The 25,941-nt window shown below is 37.7% G+C and overlaps 1 protein-coding gene across 7 annotated transcripts in view; it reads right to left on the minus strand.

The window, feature by feature from the left end:
- Positions 1-25,941, minus strand: part of LOC128984367 (kinesin light chain-like) — a 153,717-nt gene that overhangs the window by 105,462 nt on the left and 22,314 nt on the right. Inside the window, exon 2 of one of the 7 annotated variants that reach the window (XM_054403678.1) lies at positions 14,946-15,095. The exons of the other annotated variants lie outside the window; for them this stretch is intronic. Coding sequence (XP_054259653.1) covers positions 14,946-14,974 — 29 coding nt within the window. The 5' untranslated portion in view covers positions 14,975-15,095. The remainder of the gene's footprint in view (positions 1-14,945; positions 15,096-25,941) is intronic. 7 annotated transcript variants of the gene reach the window in all.

Here is a 25,941-nt window from a genome sequence, read left to right on the forward strand (position 1 = left end):
ATAAATAATTAACCATACTGAACAAACTATATGATGATTAAATCAAATAATGGTGTAATGGTGAAGTAGCTTATGGCGAGAACTTTTTCAGCCACCAGACAGCTTAAGGGCTGAAGCGCCCCAAAAGTTAATCAGCCCCTCTTGTTGTTGCACCAACTTTGGGCCAATATTAAACTGAGACTCCCCGAGCGGGTTTATCGCCTACTTTACTGGCTTTAAGCTTTAATTGCAACTGCGCTATAACACCAACGCTTAGTGCAATTCGTTTGAAAAAGGCGGATTATATAAGATCAAATAGCTAAGTGAATTTATTCATTTATTTATTTCCAACGGACATCTCCATTTTACAGCTACACATCAAAACATTACAACTCAGAATGGCTTAATTAATAATAACAAATTTTGTGCTTATAGACTAGAAATAAAATGAACAATATAATAATGATCTAATACAAACAACAATAACAATGACAAACATAGCCGAACAAGGCAAAAACTGACAAAATAACAAAAGGTATACTAATAAATAAATAATTTAAACAACAACGATAAATAAATAATATGAAAACAATAACAACAAACCCACAAGCTAACAACCAATAACAACTGAGAAAGATAAATATGACTAATATATATATAAAATCAAATTGATTAGAGAGCAACGACAATTAAAAACTCTTTGAAGCCTTGTGTCTACTGTATTTAAATTTAATCATTCTAGCTACTGCGTCCCAAATATCTATGTTGTGAAATTGAATAAGGTAGGATAAGTAGGGAGGCAGGATTTGATTTAAGTTTTTATACAGTGGTCTTATAGTTGCTTTATACGTGGTTAGCTACAACGGGATGAGAATAAAAGAGAGGCAAGTGTTCCTTAAATGTGATGTAGAAAAAGTTGCACATTCATCATTGATGGAAACAACACCTCAATGGTGTCACATATCTTTATTAAACGTTCTTGATTTTATTCCAATCACAGTTGTAATTTGATTTGAAAGTAGAAAATGAATACAAAATTACAGAGGAAATAAAATTAATCCGGTGGTTTTATCTAAAAAAGCTCTACTCCAAAATTTGTATTCAAAACATTGCGTTTTTTGGTACGATTTTAGGATATTAAAATACCTTTTAGATTTATTCATGCCAAGTATACAATAGTTCAACTATCTTAAGTTCTTTGGTTTTGAGTGTGTGCACTCATTTTTGTCTTTCTAGATATTTTAACTTTAATATATTCCAGTTTCTAAGATGCAAGTTAACATAAGTTACTAAAGTAACAAAACATTATCCACATGTGGCTTTTGTGCCGTCACTCGTGGTTACACTCTCACCACTAACATGTGGTACAGTCTGGTGGTGGTGGTGTTGACTTGACTGTACGACTTTGCTCACTTCGGATACGTATGCTTAAATTGAAATTAAATTAATCGTATATATAGTGAAGGGAGTTCTTCCTGTTTGTAAGCATTACCTTTTTTGTTTCCAAAATAATTACACCTAAATTCTTGTGGTGGATTCCGAATCACCGAGTCAAGATTACCACAACGCTTTGGTAATATGACGGGATTTAACCTGGACCCTTAGTACAAAAGGTTCACGCACCTACCACAGGGCGAATATTGTTCAATAAACATACAAAAATATGCACTAATTCATTGTTAATATTCATTTTACTTCAATTTGGACACAACCACTAATGTCCAGTTCCTAATGCTTGATTGCACTGATTTTTAAGTATAAATGGTTCTTAACTTATTTTAAGACATATATTACCCGTTACAGTGTGTGTTATTTTTTACTTAGGTTATAGCACAGGAGACAAAAACAATAGTTTATGAATAATTTTGTTTAGTTTCAGTTGTTTTGTAATTGGAATGACAAGAAATAATTAGTAAAAACATAATAGTAATAAATAGTAAACCGATACTACAAAAAACAAATGCATACAAAATATAGAAAATATAACTTTAACAAATTTCAATTTATCAAAGATAACAAACAATCTTAATGTAAGATAAGTATTAACCCTAAAATAATGTAGACAACAATAGTTGGTCAAGTATCTGCGAAAGTTTGTAGTCTGACTTGAGTATCATTATTCATTTATGTGTATGTCAACACACTTATTATCATTAAGCAGCGGGTTTCAACTATTATTTATCTGGCATGCAGATGCAGTACTGCGTCACTTAATACAGTATTAGTGAAATACTGCATAGTCAACTTGCCATCGTGAAAACTTATGATACCAAATCGAATTTAACAACAAAATAAATACCTTTCTGACAAAATAAACGTTTAATGAAATCCTAGTTGCAACAATGTAACCGCTATTTAGAGAAACAATCCAAAGAGTACGAATAAAACAAATGATTAAGCGGAAGTACAAGTTAGATTTATGACATGTCAACGGAAACTCGCGTTGATCGCAGATACAACAGCAGAGTTTCGAAACGACCCGAATCAAAAGTCGTTTAAGTAAGTGACTAAAGTTTTAATCCCACCCAGCTCCACGGTGTCAAATTGCCAACCAACTTTCAATCTTCCGAATATCACTTTTCTGAAAAACTTAATCTTGCTCGCAGGACGTCTAAATAACAAGGAATTTACGTAAATTGTATTTCATGCGAATTTTGTCTTCTTAGCGTTAAGCATTTATCCAACACAAATCATACTTTTTGAAATTAATAATTATTATTTGTTGACATGTTATGATACACTGAACATCCTTATCAGATTATATTTCAACAAGTATATCGTTTCGGAGATGTCATACTGTGACTGTGTTGTCAAACACCTCTTTACACATTTTCACACTTATATGCATAGATTCATTACACATTTTTATGTTTTAAACAGTCAGACATTACGACTAACTAATTGTTCGTTAAAAGGCATTATAGTAGTTTACGCAACGATTGCGTAAAGATAGTGTTAACGACACGAGTAGAAAATTTAAGGTACGAGCCTTGGCGAGTGCCTTAAAAACTTCTACGAGTGTCGTTTACATTATTTACGCGAGTTGCGTACACTACTTTACCTACGACATTGTTTTAATTACCAAAAATCACTATTCATGATTTCTAAAAGAGGTTATGTTTTCGTTTATAACCTCCCATTGCCTTTGACAGTGATGCAACGAAACACACTAATTGCACCAATCAACAATTAAATTGGCCTGAACAGCTCATTAGTTGAATTTTGAATCATTACAATTTTATTTCTCCTCTCTCAATCCTTGAACCTCATTGGTCTGTTACACGTGTTGTTATGAGTAAAACTATGCTGTTATGAAAGTAAACAATGCTGTTATGAGATGTTTTTTAATTCTAAGAACTGTACTGAAACGGCTACTTTAAAAAATGGTCGTAGGTAAAATAAATAATGCACAACTCCGAATACTAAATATGTTGTCTTACAATAACAATGCATATTGTAAATGGTAATTTAGAAATTCAGTAAATTAATAAGTTGATATCGTTGAATTATCCTTTGGAAAAAATCTGTTTGGTTAAATATTACACAAGTTGTTTAACACCAACCACAACAAAATGTAAACCAATATCATGGTTAGAACGTAGTTTGTAGGTAGTCAGTGGTCAGTTGTATTTCATTGCAGTAGTAGCAGACACCCCATCAAGCCCAGTCGGACATCTCTAAATCGCTGCTATCTTTCTAAGGACCATCATTTTACAAAGTCTATCTCAATTTCAAATATCGTCCTTTTGCCTTCGACAGTTGACTTCTCTACTTCTTATCGCCAATTGTAAGATTTGAAGCTTATTTTGTTTGTTTGTTTTTACCATCGATGCATATTATAGTTTAACTAACTATATGCATCGATGGTTTTTACGTTCGTTTAGTCTTGAGTGCGTAGACTATACTTTTTAAGATTTTATATTGTGCACATATACCACTTTGGTTTCACCATCAACGGACAATCAGGTATTTATAAATAAGAAGTTTTAGAAAAATAACATGAAAACAACAAGCATAAACAAACTTTTTACATTTGTCTTAAGCCAATCCATTAGAGATTAAATTCATTTTAGTATGAGAACACAATAATAAATTATTTACTTCTACAACAAAACAAGCATTTCCCTCATACACAGAAAATTTACACCTATTAATATTGACAGTGATATTGATACAACATCCATCAAGAAAACATGCCACATGTCATATTTAGAACAATTTTAATTGAAATTACAACAACAAACAGAAAACTAAACTAAAATTAAAAAATCATAGCGCTAAAGAAAATTGTACAGGAACTCGCTCGGAAAGAGATTTACTCGTTTCAGTGTGTTTAACAGTGAAACGAAAACCAGCCCGCATGCTTAATTTTCAACAGGTGGATTACACTTTGTAAAAACTTTTCTTCGTGGAAAAACTGCAACAAAGTTTTACTGTATATATATTTATTTAAAAATCTTACAAGAATTTTACACACTTAACATTTACTGAGTGTAGTCAAGGTTTAATATACCATAATGGTATTTAATTAACAATTGAATAAAGAATTTTGCGTGGGAAAACTGCAACAAAGTTTTACTGTATATTTATTTATTTAAAAATCTTAAAAGAATTCTACACACTAAACATTTACTGAGTGTAGTCGAGGTTTAATATACATTATCATAATGATATTTAATTAACAATTGAATAAAGAACTCCGGAGGGTTAAAAAATGAATTTTGTAATCAATTCCAATTTAAATATTCTTGTAGTAAACTTGAATAATTTTAATTTTAATTAGAAAACTACAAAATATACAAAGTTTATTTTTAGTTAACATAGTTTTTGTCGAAATTGTATACTCATAGTGTATTCATTAGTTAAGTTTCATAATTTTACGAATGATCAACTAGACAATATTTTAAATTATGTAAAAGGCTGAAATGCGAATGTCCATGAATAGAAAGTGAAAAAGCAATACACACAGCTAATAACCCATAATAATGTAATAGGGTACTATGGTAGTAGTGTGTAAATTGCACATATTTAAGTAAAATAATATTGCTCACACAGTTGACTGTTTCAGTTGACTGTTCAGTTACTGTTCGAAAATTGGGGTTTTGCTAGATTCCCAGGTGACAAAAGAATTACATTAATTAGAAAATTACATTACTAATCCTCCAACAAACGAGTATAAATTTTTTTGTCTGAAATCTTAGATATATCTATACAAAAAGTTTGTTGCGTTAGATTAATATCTTGCACTGATGCCCAGACCAGTACTTCAAACACTTAAAAAACCCAATACAAACTTTTATCCACCCCATTAACAAATACAATATTTTTAACTAAATACTTCAAGAATGCCTAGCCCTTCACCACTGACAAAGACGAAGGTGTATCAGTGAGATGGTGAAAGTGTTACTGCATGGAGCACGGGTGCCTAATGTGACGGAACCGAGGCTATTTTGTGAGGACGTTCAACCTGCCTACAGACACAGCCAGCCCCAGCAGTAGTGTTGAGTGAAATGTACACTGAAAGATCACTTTCATCACCGCCTATAAGTCTTGAGTGCAAAGGTGTTCTCGTTCTGCAACTCGTAGGTAATGCAAACCATAGAAAAGTTTAAGGGTTTGTAAGAGCATGTAGCATGGATACTGAGTCTTGTCACACCTAGTAGCATGGTAATACTGTTGAATTGCGACAATTTTGCCTACACAATTCGTGTCTTTTAATGAGGGCAATAAACTAGTTCGATTTCGACTAAGAGCATTGTAGCGTACTCTCTCAACCAAAATAATCTTTTCGAAGATCGAGAATCTGAGTGAGTTCGAAGGTGAAGTAGCTTGCGCCAGTTTAAGTGTTTACTCTACCTAAAATTCTGTCAAGAACCATTATAATTGTGTGTATCTACAACGCAGTATGTAAATAAAAATCACACATATTACTATCATGTATACAAAAGAAATATGGGCGTTTTGCACTTTACTGGGTTTGCACTTAAACTGCAAAGAAATGTGCTGTTACACCTTTTTACTTCTTAGTTGATGAACACGTTAATTTCTAAAAGCTATTATGAGCAAGTGCAATTATAGGCTATTATAAGCAAGCTATGAACATTAGAACCCTATTATGAAGTTTCTTAGACTGTTAGTTTCAAAGATTACAATTTTACTAATGTTGTACGCATTTTGGAAGAACGATATCAATTTAACATTAGAATGTGTTTTCCATTAGTTTACGTATGTTTTGTCTATTTGCATGGAATACAGAAGAAATACTAGGCTCTATGCGCTAAAAAACAACAGCCAAGCTTGTTTATTCGTGCAGATTGTCATTAATTAAACCAAACCTTTTATAAAAATGGTACGTGGTGTAAGTTCAATCAGCGATTGTTGGCGGAATCGAACCACCCGGGGTAGCATTAATTCACGACATATTTCCTCGAACTCGGGTCCCTCCCACATGACAGGCAAACATGACCACTATACTACCGAATACAATTTCATACTATTTCTCGTTCTAAACAGTTTTTCTTGCAGCACAAACTTTCTTTAATCAAGTTTCCAGTCGCTACACATGTTGCATACAAACAACCTCTGTGGTGTTGACCAGACCGTGACCACACCATGCGATACGCGCACATGAACCTCTAGTCTCGCATGCCAAGGTTATGTAATGGTAGCAACGCGTAGTGATACATAATGCAACAACTGCACCTCATAACGCAGGACGTGTGCTCGTCTCACGCGCAGGTAAAGTAGTGCACAACAATCATTGGCTACATTCTAGTCATCCATCGTATAGCATGGAATTTTGGATACTGAAACTATTTCATTGCAATAGGACAGAGCTGAAAGGTATCAACTTAAATTCATATTGAAAATTTCAAAAACATGAGGTTGTCAAAAAAACTCGATGTGTATTGATCTAATCATGTATGAGTTTTATAATGGCTTTTGTAGTACAAAATATCAATATTGAGTTTTGTTCTATAGTTTTTTGCAATATTTAGGCGGTTTAAGGGGAAGTTACCCAACAATTTGTTTGCTTGAGTTTATATGTTGCAGCTGATTGTTTAAGCAAACCTCAGCTGTTGAGCTATTATTTTAAAGGTCGGATTGAATGGAGAGGACATATTTCTTCCCCTAATAACTCCTCAATTTTGTGAACGGAGAATAGTAATTTTTAAACACTCGAAATATTTTGTTTTCGGCGATTCATAGTTAATCACTGTAGTTTATGATGCAGTTTGCATTAACCTGATCTTAAGATTCTCTCTCAGGGGCTAAATAATTCAAAGTCGTAAGTTCAGCAATGATGTGTGTTCCAACAGTCGATTTGTTATACATTTACGAGCAGGATACGTTGATACAATTCTGAATAATTTACATTTGTTTAACATACGTGTCCTATACAAAATATTCTGTCGTGCAATCAATTGGACTTTTAGATGCTAGTAATAGCGAAAAAACACAAAACACAACAATTATAAACAAAAATACAAAAACAAGTAGTCTTTCCATATTTACAGTAACGTATTCAATTTGTTGCGTAACCTGTCAATATTAGTCCGTTGTCAACCTCAGTGCTACAATATACAAGTTGTAGCTGTCACCGACAAACTTATCCAATAAACCATTAGCCTATAAACACCGCCTTTACAACCCTGGTTACAACCCACCCTGTCTGCAACGCTATATATTCTACACCACAGTGACAGGTCTAACAGCGGTGCAATATACCTTTTATGACTAACGCAAACACAACGTAAACAGTAAAACGAGTTTTTACGTTATCATAAAAATCTAGGAAACCTACAACAATTTACAAATGAACAATATGTATTTCCAGGTTGGTAAATGGGTCATTTCCCATTAGGATTGGTGTGAAACAAAATGATTTAATCGATAAAAATTAATGAAAGCGACGGAGCTCATTGGTAAATAACATGAAACAATATTTACCCAACAGGATGCTAAGTCAATCATTATGCATTCAATCTAAGGTAAAATTGAACGCTTTGTCGTTAAACTGTAAAAAATCGTAGTAAGTTAAAAGTAGGTATATTTTATTGATGGCAAACAATTAAATAACTTCTTGATCAGCATTGTACGTGTTATTAAATTTACGGAAAGTAAATAAAAGAAACGTCTTATAACACTTAAAACATATATTTACGCTTATACTGTTACTCACAAGACGGTAAATATACAAAAAAGATGGTACGTGGTGATCGATTTCGATTGGACACTCCAATCATCATCAGACCCAATAGGCGAAACCCATTCGCCTATTGGGTCTGATGATGATTGGAGTGTCCAATCGAAATCGATCACCACGTACCATCTTTTTTGTATATTTACCGTCTTGTGAGTAACAGTATAAGCGTAAATATATGTTTTAAGTGTTATAAGACGTTTCTTTTATTTACTTTTCGGCAAACAATTAACAACATTTACCTGAGGACAGGTTAGTGAATCAATCATTATGTATTCATCCAAACGTAAAACAGAATGCTTAATTGTTCACATCAAGGTAGGCATATAGTAAGATAACTAACTGTAGGTAGGCTTTCTATATTGATTGGTTCAAAGATGCAACAATAGTTCAATAATAACAATATTTTCCCAATAAGGAAAATAAATTAAAACATCGTGATTTAACCGGCAGTGAAATAAAAAAACTTAATTACAAACTTTGTATTGAACTAATGTGAATATCAATAATTAACTATGCAAATTTTGCACGTAGGGAATACCAATCATGGGATGTGTGGCATGAATAACTAAACTAGGTATCATAACAGCTGATTTCATCTAATTCGTATTGTTGTTTAGTGTCATACGTTTTACCAGAAAGCTATTCAATTTTCTGTGATAACTTGTGACTCATATCATTGACTATTGGATACTGAAGATATCATAGATTAAACGTACTTATTTTTATAGATTTGTCATCCTTAAGATTATTTTAAAGCAGCGCTTCTATGCGTCAGATGAATAGAGGGAGTTTAACTGTGCCATTTACTATTATTTATTAACATTTAATAAAAATCCAGATGGTATATTTGAATAAAATCAAAAAGCACAATTTTCAACAAACGAAAACATTTCACTGTTTCGAACACACAGCAAAATAAATCTCAAACGTTTACAACAATAATTTCAGAGATGACGTAAATATTTTAAAATCTCGTCCGGGGAGAAAAACAATTTCCAAAGTGGCAACCATAATTGAACCGTCCGTCGGTGCCGTCTGGTCTGGGCGTATTGATCAACAGAGGGTCGCAGGCAAGAGGTACAACTAGGTTTACATTGGGTCTGCACAGGTCTGCACGGTACAACTTCTGTGGTTGAGTTTAATTTGATTACTAGATTGTAATTGAATCTTACTCGATAGAATATTATTAGCAAAGACATGATTTTATAACGATTCAAATTATGCTGTCCATGAGAAGGATATTAATGGTTTATTGTATAAAAAATTAAACTCTGTGAAGTATACAATTTTACGTCTGTAAATATGTTGTAATTAATTTATGATATTTCGTTTTTATTCTTGCTGATAACTATAATAGCCTACCTATAGTTTATTGTGTGGCAGCTCACTAAAAAAATAAGTTCGTATAGAATGAATTAGATGAAATAAGGTTCGCGAAAGAATAATATGTTTAATCAGAAAGGTCTACAAGGAACTTTTGAAAACGGCGAGAGAGACTGATAATTATGCGGACAATCTGCAATTCTGGAGTTCTTCCGGATACAGATGATCTTATATCTGTGTAAATTGCCTTCAGGCAAGTTAGCTGGTTTGAACTTCATGTTAATTGTGTAACGTACTCGGGTACCAGAATGATTTTCTATACTTTGATTGAAATGTGATAATAATTGGCTGAAGTCTTAGACAAATTACAGAAATTTTAACGGTTGAAAATTTGACTTATTTAATTAGTTCCGACAAAAACTAAAACCATACGACAAAAAAAATAAACGATGACCTCATTTTTCATTCACTCAATACTTTCGGAAAAGTACTTTTTTTAAAGTTTCGGAATCTTAATACGAAAATTTATTTAAAAAAAACAGATAAATGTGTAGCGCTAAATGGGTACACTATAGGAATCATCGCCTGTATTGTAAAGCTAGTAATTTGAATTCAGAGGCTTTATAGACTTAAACTAACGTTATTACACGTAACATGAGTAACATGGTGAGTTAATTAACTTGGCAAGGAATGTACAATTGAAACTACATTCAGGTGACAATCTTCACTCATAAAACATTAAAGCTATAACTTTTTAATGGGGTAGTAAACCAATCTACTGCTGCAAAAAAAATCTCTACGTCCTGTTTGAAACTTAACAAAACAATCAATCATCCAACATCACGATCACGTTATTTATTTACTGACCTGAAAAAATATTACATTTTTAGTCTACAATGAAAGAAGCAGCAACTGTAGCAGCAACATAAAAAAATCCACGATTTAAAACACACTTAACCAACTTGTTCATTGTATCACACTGGTAAATCAAACACTAACATGTATACAATAGTTTTAAAATCTCTCTGCACTTTCTTCTATATATTAATCAAAGAACCACCCATATTTGACGTAAAAGCATTCCAACTTTAAATTTCTTACGTTCCAATACAATCTTTCAATAATAGTCGAATTACTTTCCTCACGTTATGAGGCACAGTGTCCTACCAGGTAAACTGAATGTCGAGTTCGTGCTCATATCAAGCACCAGATAGCGTGATCTCTCTACAATACATGCTCTCTCGACCTGCACACACTCGTCATCCCAACATACACAACATACGTCAACAAGTAATGTATTGTGTATGTTGTGTATTCATCACAAACATCATAATCATTACATTTCAGTACAGTTATGAGTAATTTAGCTTTCTTAAAATTTACCTATATCCTTGGAATAAATCGCGGTTACATCCAAACAAGACTAAAAGGCGAGTTAGTGCATGCTCTTTCCTCCACCTACCCACATATTTTGTCATTCTACAATCCATCTGTCCATAAAACATACGTGAACACCTCTACATAATCGTCATTACATTTCAGGTTCGTGTGTATTTCTTCCTGATTCCGTTAATTTTAAGAATATCCTAGTAATAAATTGTAGTTTCCTTCAACGCAAGGCACTAATGTTCGTGATGTTAAGTTAGGATAGAGAGTAGTGTGCCATAGACCTTAATATACCACACACTAGTCATCCCGACTACATTCATCAACCCAATAGACAACATACATCAACACAACACGCTGTATTGCCATAATCATTTTCAGTCGAGAGACGAAGCCAATATATCAAAAGGATCACACTCTAGTTAAAAGTGGAAGACAATCCTATATTCACACAACAGCAAACCGTTTATCTGAGTTACTAGTTTATCACTAACTTATTAAAACTTTAACTTATGTCTTAGCTTGGGCTGCATATGTAACAAATTAGAGGAATCGTTAAAATTACACATAAGAGTAAAAACGTCTTCTAAATAGGCCTATATTTTCACAACAATATTTTTATGAATGACACGATTATTTACTCCACCACGATGTACAAAAATGTTACATTGAATATTGATTTTGACCAGTCACGCTAATCATCAAACCCAATCAAAGACAGATTGGACGTAATCTCAGAGACACATAAATTTATCTGATTTCAGTTTTATTTGAGATGGGGAAAAGGGGTGAGTAAACTGAGTAATTTGGAGGTCATGATAAATTTGGTTTATTATTTGGTTTATGAACTTGGTTATTGAACAACTTATTTATAAGGTTAACCATATCTGTATTGAGCCGTCTCACTAACATTTCCCTGGTTCGATTGAATGGCATTTAACAAGTGTCATATTCCTTGTTGATATTGATTTTATTAGAATATTTCACAAAGTTACAACGCCTATAATTATGAAACAGTATTTTTGACATTTTATTACGCCAATAATATCGATGTATAATTATGTTTACTATTCCATTCACGAATTTCATTGCTTATCCCATATCTAGAATCAATTCTTTGTCATCAATATTGTACCAATGATAAACTTTAAATGTGTTCTTTTACCAATAGAAACCCCGAAGGTAGCATAAACTAACAATACTCTAATTTATATTAATAACGCAAAGCAAAATGTTTTATTTTGATGGGTGAAAAGTATCTATAAAACACTATCAACTGGGACGGGTGGCGTCGTCCTGTAATCCAGCTACTACTAGGAGGTCACGAATTGTGGATATTTATAGACATGCACTGTGGATGTGATACTCCCTGGTGTGGTTTAACATCCACACGAGTGAGTACTAAGACTATCCGCAGTACTAATCTGATAATTAGACCAATTCGTATATACCAAAGAAAAAAATGTGGTTTGGATTCCACTATAAACTGTAGGTCCCTTAGTTGCCATTAGCTGTATGGACTATTAATTAACAGCTGTGTCTAAGGAATGTCGGCCTTAGTCACTAACAAGACTACAAGATCGCGCCACTCGTCCTCTATGTATGTCTCTATTCATACTTGGCTTAAAATACCTACTATGTATGGTCGCCATTTCATCGAACAGTATTAACAGTACTGTCTAATATTTAAAAAGTTGTTTATCTCTTTTTATCTCTAGAAATCTCTCTTTAATCAGTGTTTCCAGTAATTGTCGACCGGTCAAATTCTTTCAGGTAAACTGAAACACGTAATTTGAACACCAGGGAACTAAAGAGAACAAGAAAACACCTTGAACAACAAAACAAAGGTGTAAAAGTCGGCGAGAAAAATGACAAAAGGAAATGAGATTCCGAACATTTCCGGCGGAACGAAACGTGAACCAAGGTTGCTTGGAGACAGGATTGAACACCGTAGCCTGTAGCAAGCAGCTGATGGGAAATTGAAATCCGTATTGACACAGAACAAAACATATTTGTCTTGTAGACTTAGACTTGTAAATTTGTACAAAATATATGTCAAATAAAGTGCAAGTTTTATTCTTAGGGCCTACCAACGAATTATAAAAAGAACAGAACACACTACTTCACAACTATTAACACAACTACACAACAAAATAGTTTAACAATTATTATATTAGTACTGTGACATTATTACTCTTTAAAAGAGGACAAATAAGTTTTTATTTCGTGTGTTAAATTCATTGTCATTTTTCGTCTTTACAAAAGATCCACATTTCGCCTTGTTGATATTTAATGCCGGTCAACCTTTTAGACATAATTAATTGATAACTAATTATGTCATAACTATTAGGCTTCTAATTATGTCAATAATTATTTGGCGTTTGAGTCCATAAACGAATCAACAAATCTGAATTGGGAAAGCCAGCACTATAACCCCTTGGCTATCCAGAAAGGTTATTTGTTAAAAATGAGTTATATTTAAAACCATTCTTGAATAACTGTTGGTTAAAACAATTTTTTCCCAAAACAATATAAAACTGGTGGTTTATGCATATAAAATAATGGTATTCGCATGAAAACACAACCAGACACAAAACGCAAATTTTCAATAATTTTTCGGCAATTAAAACTATGATCTCAACGCCTCTGCGATGCGATTTTGAATAATTTTAATAGGTATAATAATGCCCTCACCCCACCTAACTGCAGATATGTAGATCCCTAGCACTAATACCTTTTTAGAAAAATGTACCTTAAAAGAAATTAACATGGGATGGATAGGCGGGCCGGAGGAGATCACACACCGTGTACACCGTGTACAAAAACTAGAGAAATTCCACGTTTTGTGCATTTGAGTAAGTAAAAAGCAAACAAATACAAACTTGACTGGTCTGTCACAAAAACTAGTAATGTGAGATTGCGTGACGAGGCAGTGACGTCATGCATGATGTCATGTGAACCGGTCTGGACAGATACGCAGTAGGGACTCATGTGAACAGTTCTTCAACACGAGCACAACACGTCGCGTGCACACAAAGGAGATTATCTTGGAGAGAAATCAATAACACCAATGTTACGGCATATTCAGATGGGCTTGAATATCGTTTTGTTTTGAAAGTATAGTAAATTTTATTTCAGCCGTACCCTTTAACGTCTAACAAGTTCACACAAGCTCGATAATCAACACACCAAAGAAATAAAACTAATAATCACAACAGAGAGTAATATAAGGCCGCGGCGAAGTGGCAACCCCGCCGTCTAGGCCTACCGAAACAGCTGTAACACTACTATAGTCTGATTTTTACCGGAGTGCGGCTGGAGTTCAGACCTATCTGCGAGGGACCCGACTCACGCACGCACACTCACCACCGTCCTAATTGCCTGAAAGCCCCGATCCCCTATTCACTAAAGAAATATAATATCTGTTGTATGATACCTCAAAATTGCAATTCATTTGATGTTAGATATACAGTAAAATGGTTAGTGTTAATAAATTTGTTGTTTAATTCAATGAAAAATGAGTCCAAACACGAAATGATTATGACAAGTAGCTAGCTAATAAAAGCGTGTTAAAATATTCGTAGCTTTTACACTTTGTAAGCAAAATATATATTGTTTGGTATCATTTTACTAAGCATTTTGAGCTGAAGTCAAAAGCGTCACCAGATTTTATAACAAACGTAAAATTAAAAAATTGATAGTTTAATTTCCGGGAGCCAGTGATGACTCGCGCGGCAGGACAATGGTCCGCCCCACGTCCGTCCTAATCCCTTGCGTCTGTGTGTGTGAGGCCTGCGTGTGTGTGAGTAGGGTCGACCCTTCAGCCAGCCGCTTTCCGTCAGCAATCACACTATAATTCATATAGCGTCTGTGCATAATCACGAATGCGACGTTGCCACATTGCTCGCTGCAGTCTTGTGTTTAGAGGAGGATAGAGCTACTTTCATTGCAAAAAGAAAACATTAACAATAAAAAATTAAAACATATAAAGCACTACAACATCAATGCAATAGAAACACAATATGCTACACATTACACAATCAATACTCACACTCTGTATGCGTTGATGGTTTTTGACATGTTAAAGTTGAGAGAGTCGGCCACATAGCATGGCCACGGTGGCGTCACTATTCATCAGTGGCCACGCCCCTTACACAATATAACTTATAGTCAGTGATTTACGTCCTTTAAGTCTTAAACACTGTTGAAATAAAAATGTAAACAAATAAATAAAATTTGTTGTCACAAAAAAAACTATTTCCACTCTAACCCTTACGATTGACATTTAAGCAGACCAAGTTACATAGTACCATAGACATAAAGAATTAAATATTTAATCCTTTTTGTATATGAAAGTACGTTGTGCGAAACTATGAAATAAGATTAAGCTTTCAACCAAACATAATGCAACCTTAAGCTTTTTCTACGCATTGAGACAATAAAAGCTATTAAACAGTTTTCGCTTCACACATCATTTTCCGAAATTATTACAAATAGGCCTACGTCAGTTAATTCAGATTCAATATGTAGGCGTTTGTATGCATGTGTATCTCTAAATGTATATGTTCAACGTTTGAAAATGATTACTCAAAGGGGGATGAGTAGGCCTATAACCAGCTCAATATTTAGTGGTGGCTTTATGGGTTTGGTTTTATACAAACCTATAATAATAGTATGATTTTAGTGGAGTGAGTTCTTCAATGTAATTTTTGTCTCCAACAATGTATTATTAATGTACCAGGTCGCCGCATCAACATTGCTAAAAATCATTGGTGTTGGTAGCATTTGAAACAAACGAGTTTTTTACACTACAAACATATTACCATCACCTCGACATATAATCATAATAACGTGTGATAAAAAGAAACAATAATATTAATCCCACGTAACTGTTTAAAAAATGATCGATATATTATTTGTGTAGGGTAGGCCTATAGTTAATTCATTATTGAAAAGAACAATAGAAGGTTTACTTATATGTTTGTAAACGGAGGTTAAAATTAACAACGTGATCTGGAACTATGGCAAATGTTTCAGGTAGATTAAACAAGGAAAAAGTTCAAACAAATTGAGGAAACTTCGAGCTGCATCATTAGTTAGAACACAACTTCAGTACATTTGTCTCCTCGCCAAGTCGTACAAAGACTATTTTAAACAACTTCAGTACCGGTAACTACAACGTATTTTGTTCAAACCCTTGTGTGCAATGACTGAGCAACTTTATAGTCTTAGATCACTCTGATAAGGTTACAGGCAAAAAAATTCCTTTTCGATAAATATTAGAGCACGCACAAGCGTAATGTTGGATCCAGTGTATTTTTAAAATTTTAAATGAATAACAAGAGTCAAAAACCAAATCATAACCAATAAACCCCCATTTGCATTTTACGGTATGAACAACAGAGACTCTCGAAATAGGGGAAACATTAACAATCTTCCATAAATAATGTGACGTCCATTAGCGTGGGGGGTTTAATACAGCTTAATTAATGGATTTCTACCCATTTGGGCGCAAGGCCTCCATAATGTTAATAGTGCACACCCTGAAATACACTTAAAAAAAATGTATTTCTTATTTTTATTACAGTTTGCCACAATTGAATTTTCAAACTGAATACATGAATGCTTATAATGACAATCCCAGATATCGAAATGTTACAATTACTATTAGTTGTTACTTTTTAACACCACCCTATACGGAGATTCTGGTATAAATCGACATTTTACAAAAGCTAAACCAAATAACCATCGTAATTAACTTTGTAATGAGCGAATTATTACTTAGTTAATATTCGACTTTTCGAATGAATAGTTAGTTATCCTCTAGCCTACCTCCTTATGCGATTGATCTATAATTGTTTACTTCCTCCAATTATTTTTGCGACAATGAATTAAATTCTGGAATCCAATACAGTTTTAAAATCCAACAATGTTAATTTGCATATTGCCCTCTGTTTTGATCAACCTGCTCTGTCACAGTGTTCAGCTTATGTAATTATCATGTATCACATTTATGTAAAATCAAATAAACACCTGAGAGGTTTATAATAATTAGTTACGGAAAGTAAATTAAAAAAACGTCTTAAGTAAATACTTAAAACATATATTTACGCTTATACTGTTACTCACAAGACGGTAAACACACAAAAAAGATGGTAAGTGGTTAACAATTTCAACACAATAAAATAATTAGTTGTTAACAATTTCCCGTTATAATCCCGAAAATAAAAACGGCGTTTCTTCCCAACTTTGATTTCGTGGGAAAACGTTTTTTCACATAAACAAAAGTAAACACATTGCAACATTTCTGAAAGTTAATAAAGTTATGCAATTTTATTCACTTTCAGAATATAGCAACAGACGTTGCGAGGGGCAAGGTACGTGATTTGGCGCCAAATCAGGAAATTTCCCGCCATCGGCACAGCCTCATCACAACTGTGCCGTAATTACGTTATCTGCACGTAGACGTAGACTAATCCATTTTGTCTATCCAATTACAAAGGGTAGTCCCAATGCGCGAATCTGCCCTATTAAGTCACTTTCGACCATCCAAATAATCCTATGTTAATAGTACCTTAAATTAAAACCATCATTATTGTTGTAATTTTTTCCAATAGGAAACATATTATGCTTAAATTGAAACTATAACTACTATGTATTTTATTGCGATATTTGTTGTGGTTCCAGCCATTTGTTTTGGGTGTTTGAATAAAGATACACTAGATATAACTATCCTAATCATAAGTATTTTAAGTTCAAAATACTGGTACATTTTTAATCGGAATCATTTTCTGTAAAAATTCGCGGAAAAAGTCCAAGTCCAAGTGTATATGGCTGTGGCGACTAGCGCCACGTCTGGGGGAAGTGCCTGCTCGCTGGGAGCATATACTTCCGGTCTGCTGTGGGTCCAAGCCCTGGTAGCTCAGCTACCTGTAGACGTCAACGTCGTTCTGGGAGTTAGTCGTCGATCCGGGGGCGAAGCTGCGGAACATCCTCAGCGACCAGGTCCCTGATGTGTTCCCACGGAGAAACATCCGCCGTCTCTTCAAGTCTCGCTCGAAGGCCGTCGATGAAGTCTCGGAGAGTTGTCACTGCTGTGGAGTCCCTGATGACGGAGTTCCTCACGTACCAGGGTGAATCTGTCGCCTGCCGAAGAGCCTTGCTCTGGACGACGAGCAGCCTCCGTCTAGCGGTTCTGCAGGTGAGGTGGTACCATGCAGGGGCTGCGTACGTGAGGACAGGCCGAAGCAGGGCCGTGTAGAGTCGGACTCTTGCAGCCGTTGACAACTTCCGTGACCTGAGCAGCGGGCGGATGGCGCCAAGACCTTTCCTGGCGAGGTCGCAGACCCTCTCGACGTGGGGAGTCAGGGTGAGTCGCTGATCCAGCAGGACGCCGAGGTACTTCACCCGGCGCTTCCATGGGATGTCGGCCCCGTCTAGGTGGAGGTGTTGACCATCGTCCTGCCTCCTCGACCTCGTGAAGGAGATGGCCTCACTCTTGTCAGCGTTGACTTTGACTCGCCACTTCGTCAGCCACGGCAGCAACAGGTCCAGCTGTCGCTGGACATACACCCTGGACATCCTCAGGTTGGCGGAGGTGGCAGTGAAGAGCGCATCATCTGCGTAGAGCGATAGCTGCACTCTTGGCGCCAGGGGCATGTCATTGGTGTACCACAGGTAGAGTATCGGCCCGAGAACCGACCCCTGTGGCACACCCGAAGAGACTGGCCGTGGTGTGGAGGTCGCCCGTCCAACGGAGACCCTGAAGCGGCGAGCGGTCAGGTAGCTCTTGATGAGCCTGTAGATCGAGCCGGGTAGAGGGGAGGACGCCAGCTTGTAGAGAAGCCCCTCGTGCCAGACCCGGTCGAAGGCTTTGCTCACGTCGATCAGGACTGAGGTCGAGTGGTGCTTCCGTTCCATCGCTCCAGCGATGGTGTTGAGGACCCGCCGCAGCTGGAGGGTGGTGGAGTGGCCCCGCCTGAAGCCGTACTGCTCAGTCCTGATCGAAGAGAAGAACTCCTCGGGGAATCTCGCCAGGATGATCCGCTCCAGCATCTTGGAGAGCACAGGCAGGAGGGAGATCGGCCTGTGGTTCTCGGGGAAGATGTGGTCCTTGCCGGGCTTGGGGATGAGGATGACGTTCGCCAACTTCCAGGTGTCAGGGAAGTGGGCCAGCCTCACGCAGGAGTTGAAGAGGCAGGTGATCACGACAATCACCCAAGCCGGCAGGTTCTTCAGTGCTGGAGTCCCGAGGGAGTCCGGTCCAGGGGCCTTCTTCGGACGGAGTCGAGCGATGTGGCCCTTCACCTCGCTGACGGTCACGTGGGGGATGTCTTCTTCGTCGGAGTCCGGCTCGTAGGTCTCTACGAAGTCGTCCACAACCTCGCAGAAGTCCTCGTCGTAGATGTCTGGGTGTGGGGAAAATTGGTCTTCTAGCGAGTCTGCGAAGGTCTCTGCACGGTCTTCGGGCGAGTAGACGAGCCCGCGTCCCCCATGCAGCGGCCTGTTGTGGGTCTTCGTGCCGCGCAGAGCCTTGGCGATCTTCCAGATGCCGTCATTGGTGTCTGCCTGGCCCTCGACGAAGTCCTCCCACTCCTGGGACCGATGCTCAGCCAGCAGTCGGGAGCACCTCCTAGCCTGCCGGTTGAAGTCCGCCTTCGCTCGAGGGCAGCGGGACTGTTGGTACGCCCTCCTCAGGCGACGTCGCAGGGCGATCTCCTCCCGCAGCCCCTGGGGAAGTGGTGGGGGGGCCCTCGGGTCAACGTCAGAGCTGGCGGCAACCACAGTGTCCTGCAGCAGCGTTGACAGGTCCAGGACTTGCTGGTCGAGCTCCTCTGCCGTCTCAGGTGGCGGGGGAGGCGGTCGAGGGGCGTTGGCCAGGAGGTTGGCGAACTTCGCCCAGTTCACCCTCTTCCTGCGGACCGGAGGGCGGTCGGGGACTCCTCCCTGCGGCAGATCGAAGATCACCGGGACGTGGTCAGAAGAGAGGTCGGAGACGACGAAGACTTCAATCGGGCCATCGAACGAGCCAGCCAGTCCGATGTCCAGGATGTCGGGCGGGTGTCCAGCACGGGAGTAGTGTGTGGGGTCGGCCGGGGCAACCACGTTGATGTGAGGGTGGGCGGTGAGGTAGCGCCTGAGAGCAGCTCCAGTGAAGTTTCCTCTCCTGCAACCCCAGTCTAGGTGTTTGGCATTGAGGTCGCCTGCCAGAAGCGCCGGGGTGTCGGGGGGCAGCAGCAAGTCCAGGAGTCCGGGATCAAGGCGTCTCCCTGGGGGGTTGTAGGCAGAGGAGATTTCCAGCTCTGCACCGTCGTGCTGGAGGGCAATGGTCGTCACCTCGATGCCAGGCGGGAGGTTCCTGACGATCGGTCTGTGGGTGACCCGACGATGAACCAGTATCGCCGAGCCACCACTGGCACGTTGTTGCAGAGGCCTGTCTGTCCGGTGAGTGTAGTAGTTTCGGACGTTGAACCTGTCCCCACCGCGCAGATGCGTCTCCTGGATGAGGGCAACGTCAACGTCCATGTCAGTGAGGAGTTGTGTCAGCTCATGGCGTCTGTCGGCAAGCCCGTCGGCGTTCCACGTGAGGATGCGAAGTCTACGCATGATGTTGGGTCAACTGGTCAACAAGTCGCTCGACGACGACCAACATGCTCCTCAGCGTGGAGATGAGTTGAGCCAGCTCAGACTGCTGCGACGGGCTCTTGGACGACTGGGCCGGGGTTGAGGCCGGCTCGATAGGCTGGGCAGGGCGGCTGGGCTGCGGGGCAGGGCTGCTGGGCTGCGGGGCTGGGCTGCTGGGCTGCGGGGCTGGGCTGCTGGGCTGCCGGGCAGGGCCGCTGGGCTGGCGAGGAGGGACTTCCAGGCGAGAGGGAAGATAAACCTAGATTTCGATGTCCTAGGGGCGAAAAGAACTTCTTATGACCCGCAACGGACCATTGAGTAGCAGCACAGATAATATAACCCTACTACAGATATCTTGCTGATGGCGGCAACGTGCTGCGCTAGGACAGCGTAGTTTGCCCGCCAACATCTAGGAGCGCTGCTAGCACTGCACACCACGCGGGGTACGGGGGCAGAGGAGAGACAGCAGACAGGGTAGTTGATGGGTAGTTGTGGAGAGGAGAGGTGAGGGTAGCGCCTCTGCTTCTGTCTCCGTTCCTCGCCAAAAAATCAAGAAGTGCGGTCGCGCTAAACTGACCTACCCGACACTACTGAGTACACCTACACCCCGCACGCGTGTTGTTGAATTTTAAGCCTTGTTGCCGGGTTTAAAAATATCAGTACCGTAAAAGTTATTTTGTGATAACGTTATATGACTGTGATATATATTCAATTAATTTGTGTGTTTTTGTATATATGTAGTAAGTTAGAGTATGTATTTTTTATTTTAGTATTTTCATTCTTCTATTCATTATGTCAAGAACAACGTGCTCGTACAGAAACTGTTTTAACAGTTCGGCAAAGTTAAAAGGTCTTAAAATGTTTCGTTTTCCTCGAGATAGTATGTTATCACAACTATGGATTAAAAATTCAGGTGAGTTGAGTGTATTTGTTGCTGGAAAACCATTTGAAGTTATTAAAAATTAACAACTGAAGTGAGGAAAGAGCTGTTAAATTTGGTTTTGCAAACGTTTTTTTTAAATTATATTTTCCAACGCTATTATGCTAATCTATTTATATATCTATATCTATCTATACTTATTTAATACGTAAGCAGGTTTTGTGAATTGTGAACCGTCAATAAGTTTGCTAATTTTTTAACAGTTTGCTAAAAATAATCTTTGATCCAAATCTTTTTAAAGTCATCAGAAATTATGACTATTATTCGTTTAAAAATAACACATGTAACACTTCTTAGCTATTGCTCGAATTCGAGCAACAGGGACACTAGTACTTAGTACTTATTTAATACGCAAGCAGGGGTTTTCTGACAATTACACCTCCAAAACTACTAAACCGATTGACATGTTTTTGGTGTCAATGGAAAAAGCGTAACATGAACTTGTGCAGGAAACTTTATTTTAAGGCGGGTTACACCCCGGTATCTGCGACATGATGTCGCAGATATTTTTTGTGCCTGCGACATGCCCCTTCAAAACAAACCTATGTTAACTTATGGTGTCACAGACGCGTGTCTCGAGCGAACCAACCGGTCGGTGTTTGGACAGACATGTCTCTTGTCTCTTGGGCCTGCGCATGCGCAGAATACGTTTCTAGTAGTTTTGGCGCTTTTTTACTTAATTAGTTGCCTTATGGTGTGAAATGTAGTATTGTGATATTAAATGCTTCAATTGACACCATTAGGAAATTAAAATGCTTAACCTCAAGTTCAAAGTACTAAGGCCTAGATATATGTGGTAAATAATTGAATACAGTACTGTACGTATTTTCAAAGACAAATTGTTTATTTGATAACGAAATCATTTACGAAAATAATATTGCTAGTAACACGCAAAGAAACAGCGCCGCAACCACATTTCGTGTCCTGAACCACTGATTACGAGTAGAATGAAGTATTTTTATTTATTTATTTATTCATTAATGCACGGCAAACGCCATTTTACAAGAGAGCTTAGTTGACATTGATTGTCAACTGACATTGAGTATGAACTGTTTCAGACCAGCGAGCGTCGATGTGTTAGGCTCGTTTCACATCTACCCGGCTTCTACCCGGCATGCCGTTAACCCGACTTCTAGCCGGCACCGGCACGAGTGCACCTTTCACATTACGCCGACACCGGCACTCCGGCAGTTGTACTCAAGCTTGTGAAACTTGTGTGTCGTAGGGATGGAAATAGAACGTAATAGAGCAATTATTGTAATGTTAGGTACTTTGAAATAACTTTATTGCAATTGTATTTATATTTGATTTTTTTTAAATTTGATTCAGTTTGAATTTGAGTAAAATTTAATTTAATGTTATGTAATAACATAAAATCAAAAAATGAATTGAGTAAAAATTCTATTTAATTCAAATAATTCTACTCTTGAACTAAATTAATATGTAGTTCATGGTCTATTCATGGACATGACCAAAACTTTGCGAACAAATACCCAAAATTAATACACATTAACTACAAAGAACTGAACTATAAGTACTCTTGGTGCACCCGACAGACGGCAGGTGCCGGTTGTATGTGAACTGTCACATTGGGCCGCTATACCCACTACTCCAGCCGGCTTGTTTACCCGGCACCGGCTGCCGGCCTTCGCCGAGGGGGCACCCGGCATCCCTCGACTAGTACCCGGCAGCCGGGCAAGTGATTAACCGGTCACGACACATGCCGTGCATGTGTGAACGGTGCCATATATTTCTTCACCCCATTGCCGGTTAAACGACATCCGGCACCCGACAGCCGGGTAGATGTGAAACAGGCCTTAGTGTTGTGTTTGTAGTACCGGTATGTGTGTGTGTTGACTGGTGTGAGAGATGGGGAGCGGAAGGGTAGGTGGTTGCCGGGGGTGGAAGTGATCTGACGCCGCGCCAGCGCCGTCCTAGTGACTCATCGACGCCAGACAGACAACGCAGTATGCTCATCCTTATACTCGCTCCGTACAATTTCATACGGACCGTTATCATGATTCGTAAACAGTATAATAACAGTCAGATAGCATTCATTATTTCACTTTGTACTTTCTTAGACTTATAAAAAAATATACCGGGTGTCCACAAAGTCTTGGTCTGATTTAATAGCTTTGATGTACGAAAACCATTAGAGCCACACTTAACTTGTATGCCTTGTTTTGAAGGGAATTTAATCAAGTTTTATTTAATAAAATTGGTAATACCGTAACACAGCTGATTGACAACAATACAATCATGATTCAATATAATAACAAATCAGAAATGGTGAGTTTACAAAAATGGTGAGGAATCACAGTTTGTGTTGTTGTTTCACAAAACCCAATCCCCTATAGCAGTTCAACGACTATCCATTTAAGTGGGAAGGTTAATAAATATTTATCCTACTATTACTCGTTTTCATACCATGCGGTTTCCTTATCAGACCAAGACTTTGTGGACACCCGGTATATATAATGATTTTCTTTTGTAATTTGCGAATTTTGTTTATTTCATACTAAGCTGTCATTTCAATAATAAAAACTCACCTCAATATCTTTCCCGTAGCAGCAAACCTAAACAGTACTCACTAAAATTAATGTTATTTCAATAAAAAATAAATTTGAAAATTTTTAGGGAATATTTGACTTGAAATCAAGCCGAGTAAATGGAAATTCGCTTAATCTGCAAGTTTGCTGCGGCGGGCGTATTTTTTCTTACACACACTCGAATATTTAGAAAATTACCAATACGTCACTAAACTACTGTATTTTTGTAGGAAATACTGATCTCATTGGACAGTCTCCAATGAGACTTAATAAAATTAAAAGACTATGCGAACATCACTTTAATGGAGAAGACATACTTCCTAATGGCAGGCTAGTTTTCAATGCTGTTCCCAAATGTTACAATCCTTCTACTGACTTCACTTCAGGGTTATATTATCTGTGGTAGCATTGTTTAGGCACTATGGTGTGCTTATCCACCAGCAGACAGTAGGTGACTGAATCCAATAGTTCATTTTCATTAGAAAACTGGCGACAACTTCATGCGATGGAATGTATCTAGTGAAAGAGTAGACTTCAAAAACAACATTATTATAATCCGCATCCTCACCATGATGTAAAGCAACTAGTCATCGTGCCAAATTAAGTTGTATACCTATAGACGCTGGTCTACACGGCCCGGCGTTGGTTCTGATTTCACATCACTTTACCAGCTGGCGATTCTGATTGTGAGGAAAGCGAGAAGGAAAGTAACCTACATAGCGACCGTCTACACTACACAGTATACAGCCTGTGGCCGGGCATTGATAGTTCAACTGCTTTCGGTTTTCCAACATTGTTCTCTATTTATCATACAACTAATTGCATGTTTCATACATTGAGCTATAATAGTTGAGTCTGAAAGTTGCACTGATGCGGAGGTTTAAATTGGTGAAGGGAATAATTATACCAACACTGCCGGTGGCGATCTAAAATATGATCCACAAACAGATAGGAAAACAGAATTGTACAGCTTACTTCTTAAATAAACATCCAACATCCAATCTTGTTTGCAGCTATTCTCATCGAGGGTTCTTTGAAGAAAGTGAGATTTTAAGAGGTGTGTTTATCATACCAACTCATTTATAATTTTAATAAATATAATGAATTTTCTGGTAGTTTATGTTCACCACAAGATACCTGTGTACTTGAAATGTTTACGGTGACTGCCACCACCGTATATCTACAGGCCAACGATTTCACTTGCAAACATTTGCTTTCCGTACAAATGAATTCCAAACTAACTGTGTTTTCCATTTTCAAAGAATTTGGACGTCTAATACAATACAGTACAATACAATGATAATGATGTACAATACAATTATAATAATACAAAGACGATGAAACAAATCTACGTTTTGTCCAAATAAACTATAAGGTACATATCCAATGTAGGTACTGTATTTGAATAAAATATTAAAACGATAATATTTCAAAAATGATCGAAACTCATACACGAACATTGTTTTGTGCCTTAGAATAATAAAAACGTAAAGTAAATGTACAACAATTTGCTTTATAAAAAACTAAAAAGCAAAATGGTTAACATTATTTACATGTCGGCACAATAAACGTCCACTACGAAATACATGTTTCGGCGTTACACCAGAGTATACATTCTGTGTACGTTATCGCTACGATGAATATTGTGTTGAAAGACGTGTAAAATATTATATATATATATATAAATAATATCTTTACGCAGACGTCAAGATTAACACATATTCAATGTACAATAAAATCGCCACTAAATATTATAACATGATTTTTAGCATTTAAAATCATTATTTGGTTCTTGTTAATACAAAAATATTTAACTACACGTACATTGTTGAGATGGTAGTGATTGGGGCTAAGCCAAGTGGGTTGTTCGTGTCAACCATAAAAAGCTCTTACATTTGCCCCCGCTCCACCCCTTTTAAAATATTTGCTATCTT

This window comes from Macrosteles quadrilineatus, unplaced genomic scaffold (assembly GCF_028750875.1).
Source record: "Macrosteles quadrilineatus isolate MER2022 unplaced genomic scaffold, UCM_ALF_1.0 Scaffold_2__2_contigs__length_208266976, whole genome shotgun sequence".
Classification (NCBI taxonomy): Eukaryota; Metazoa; Arthropoda; class Insecta; order Hemiptera; family Cicadellidae; genus Macrosteles; species Macrosteles quadrilineatus.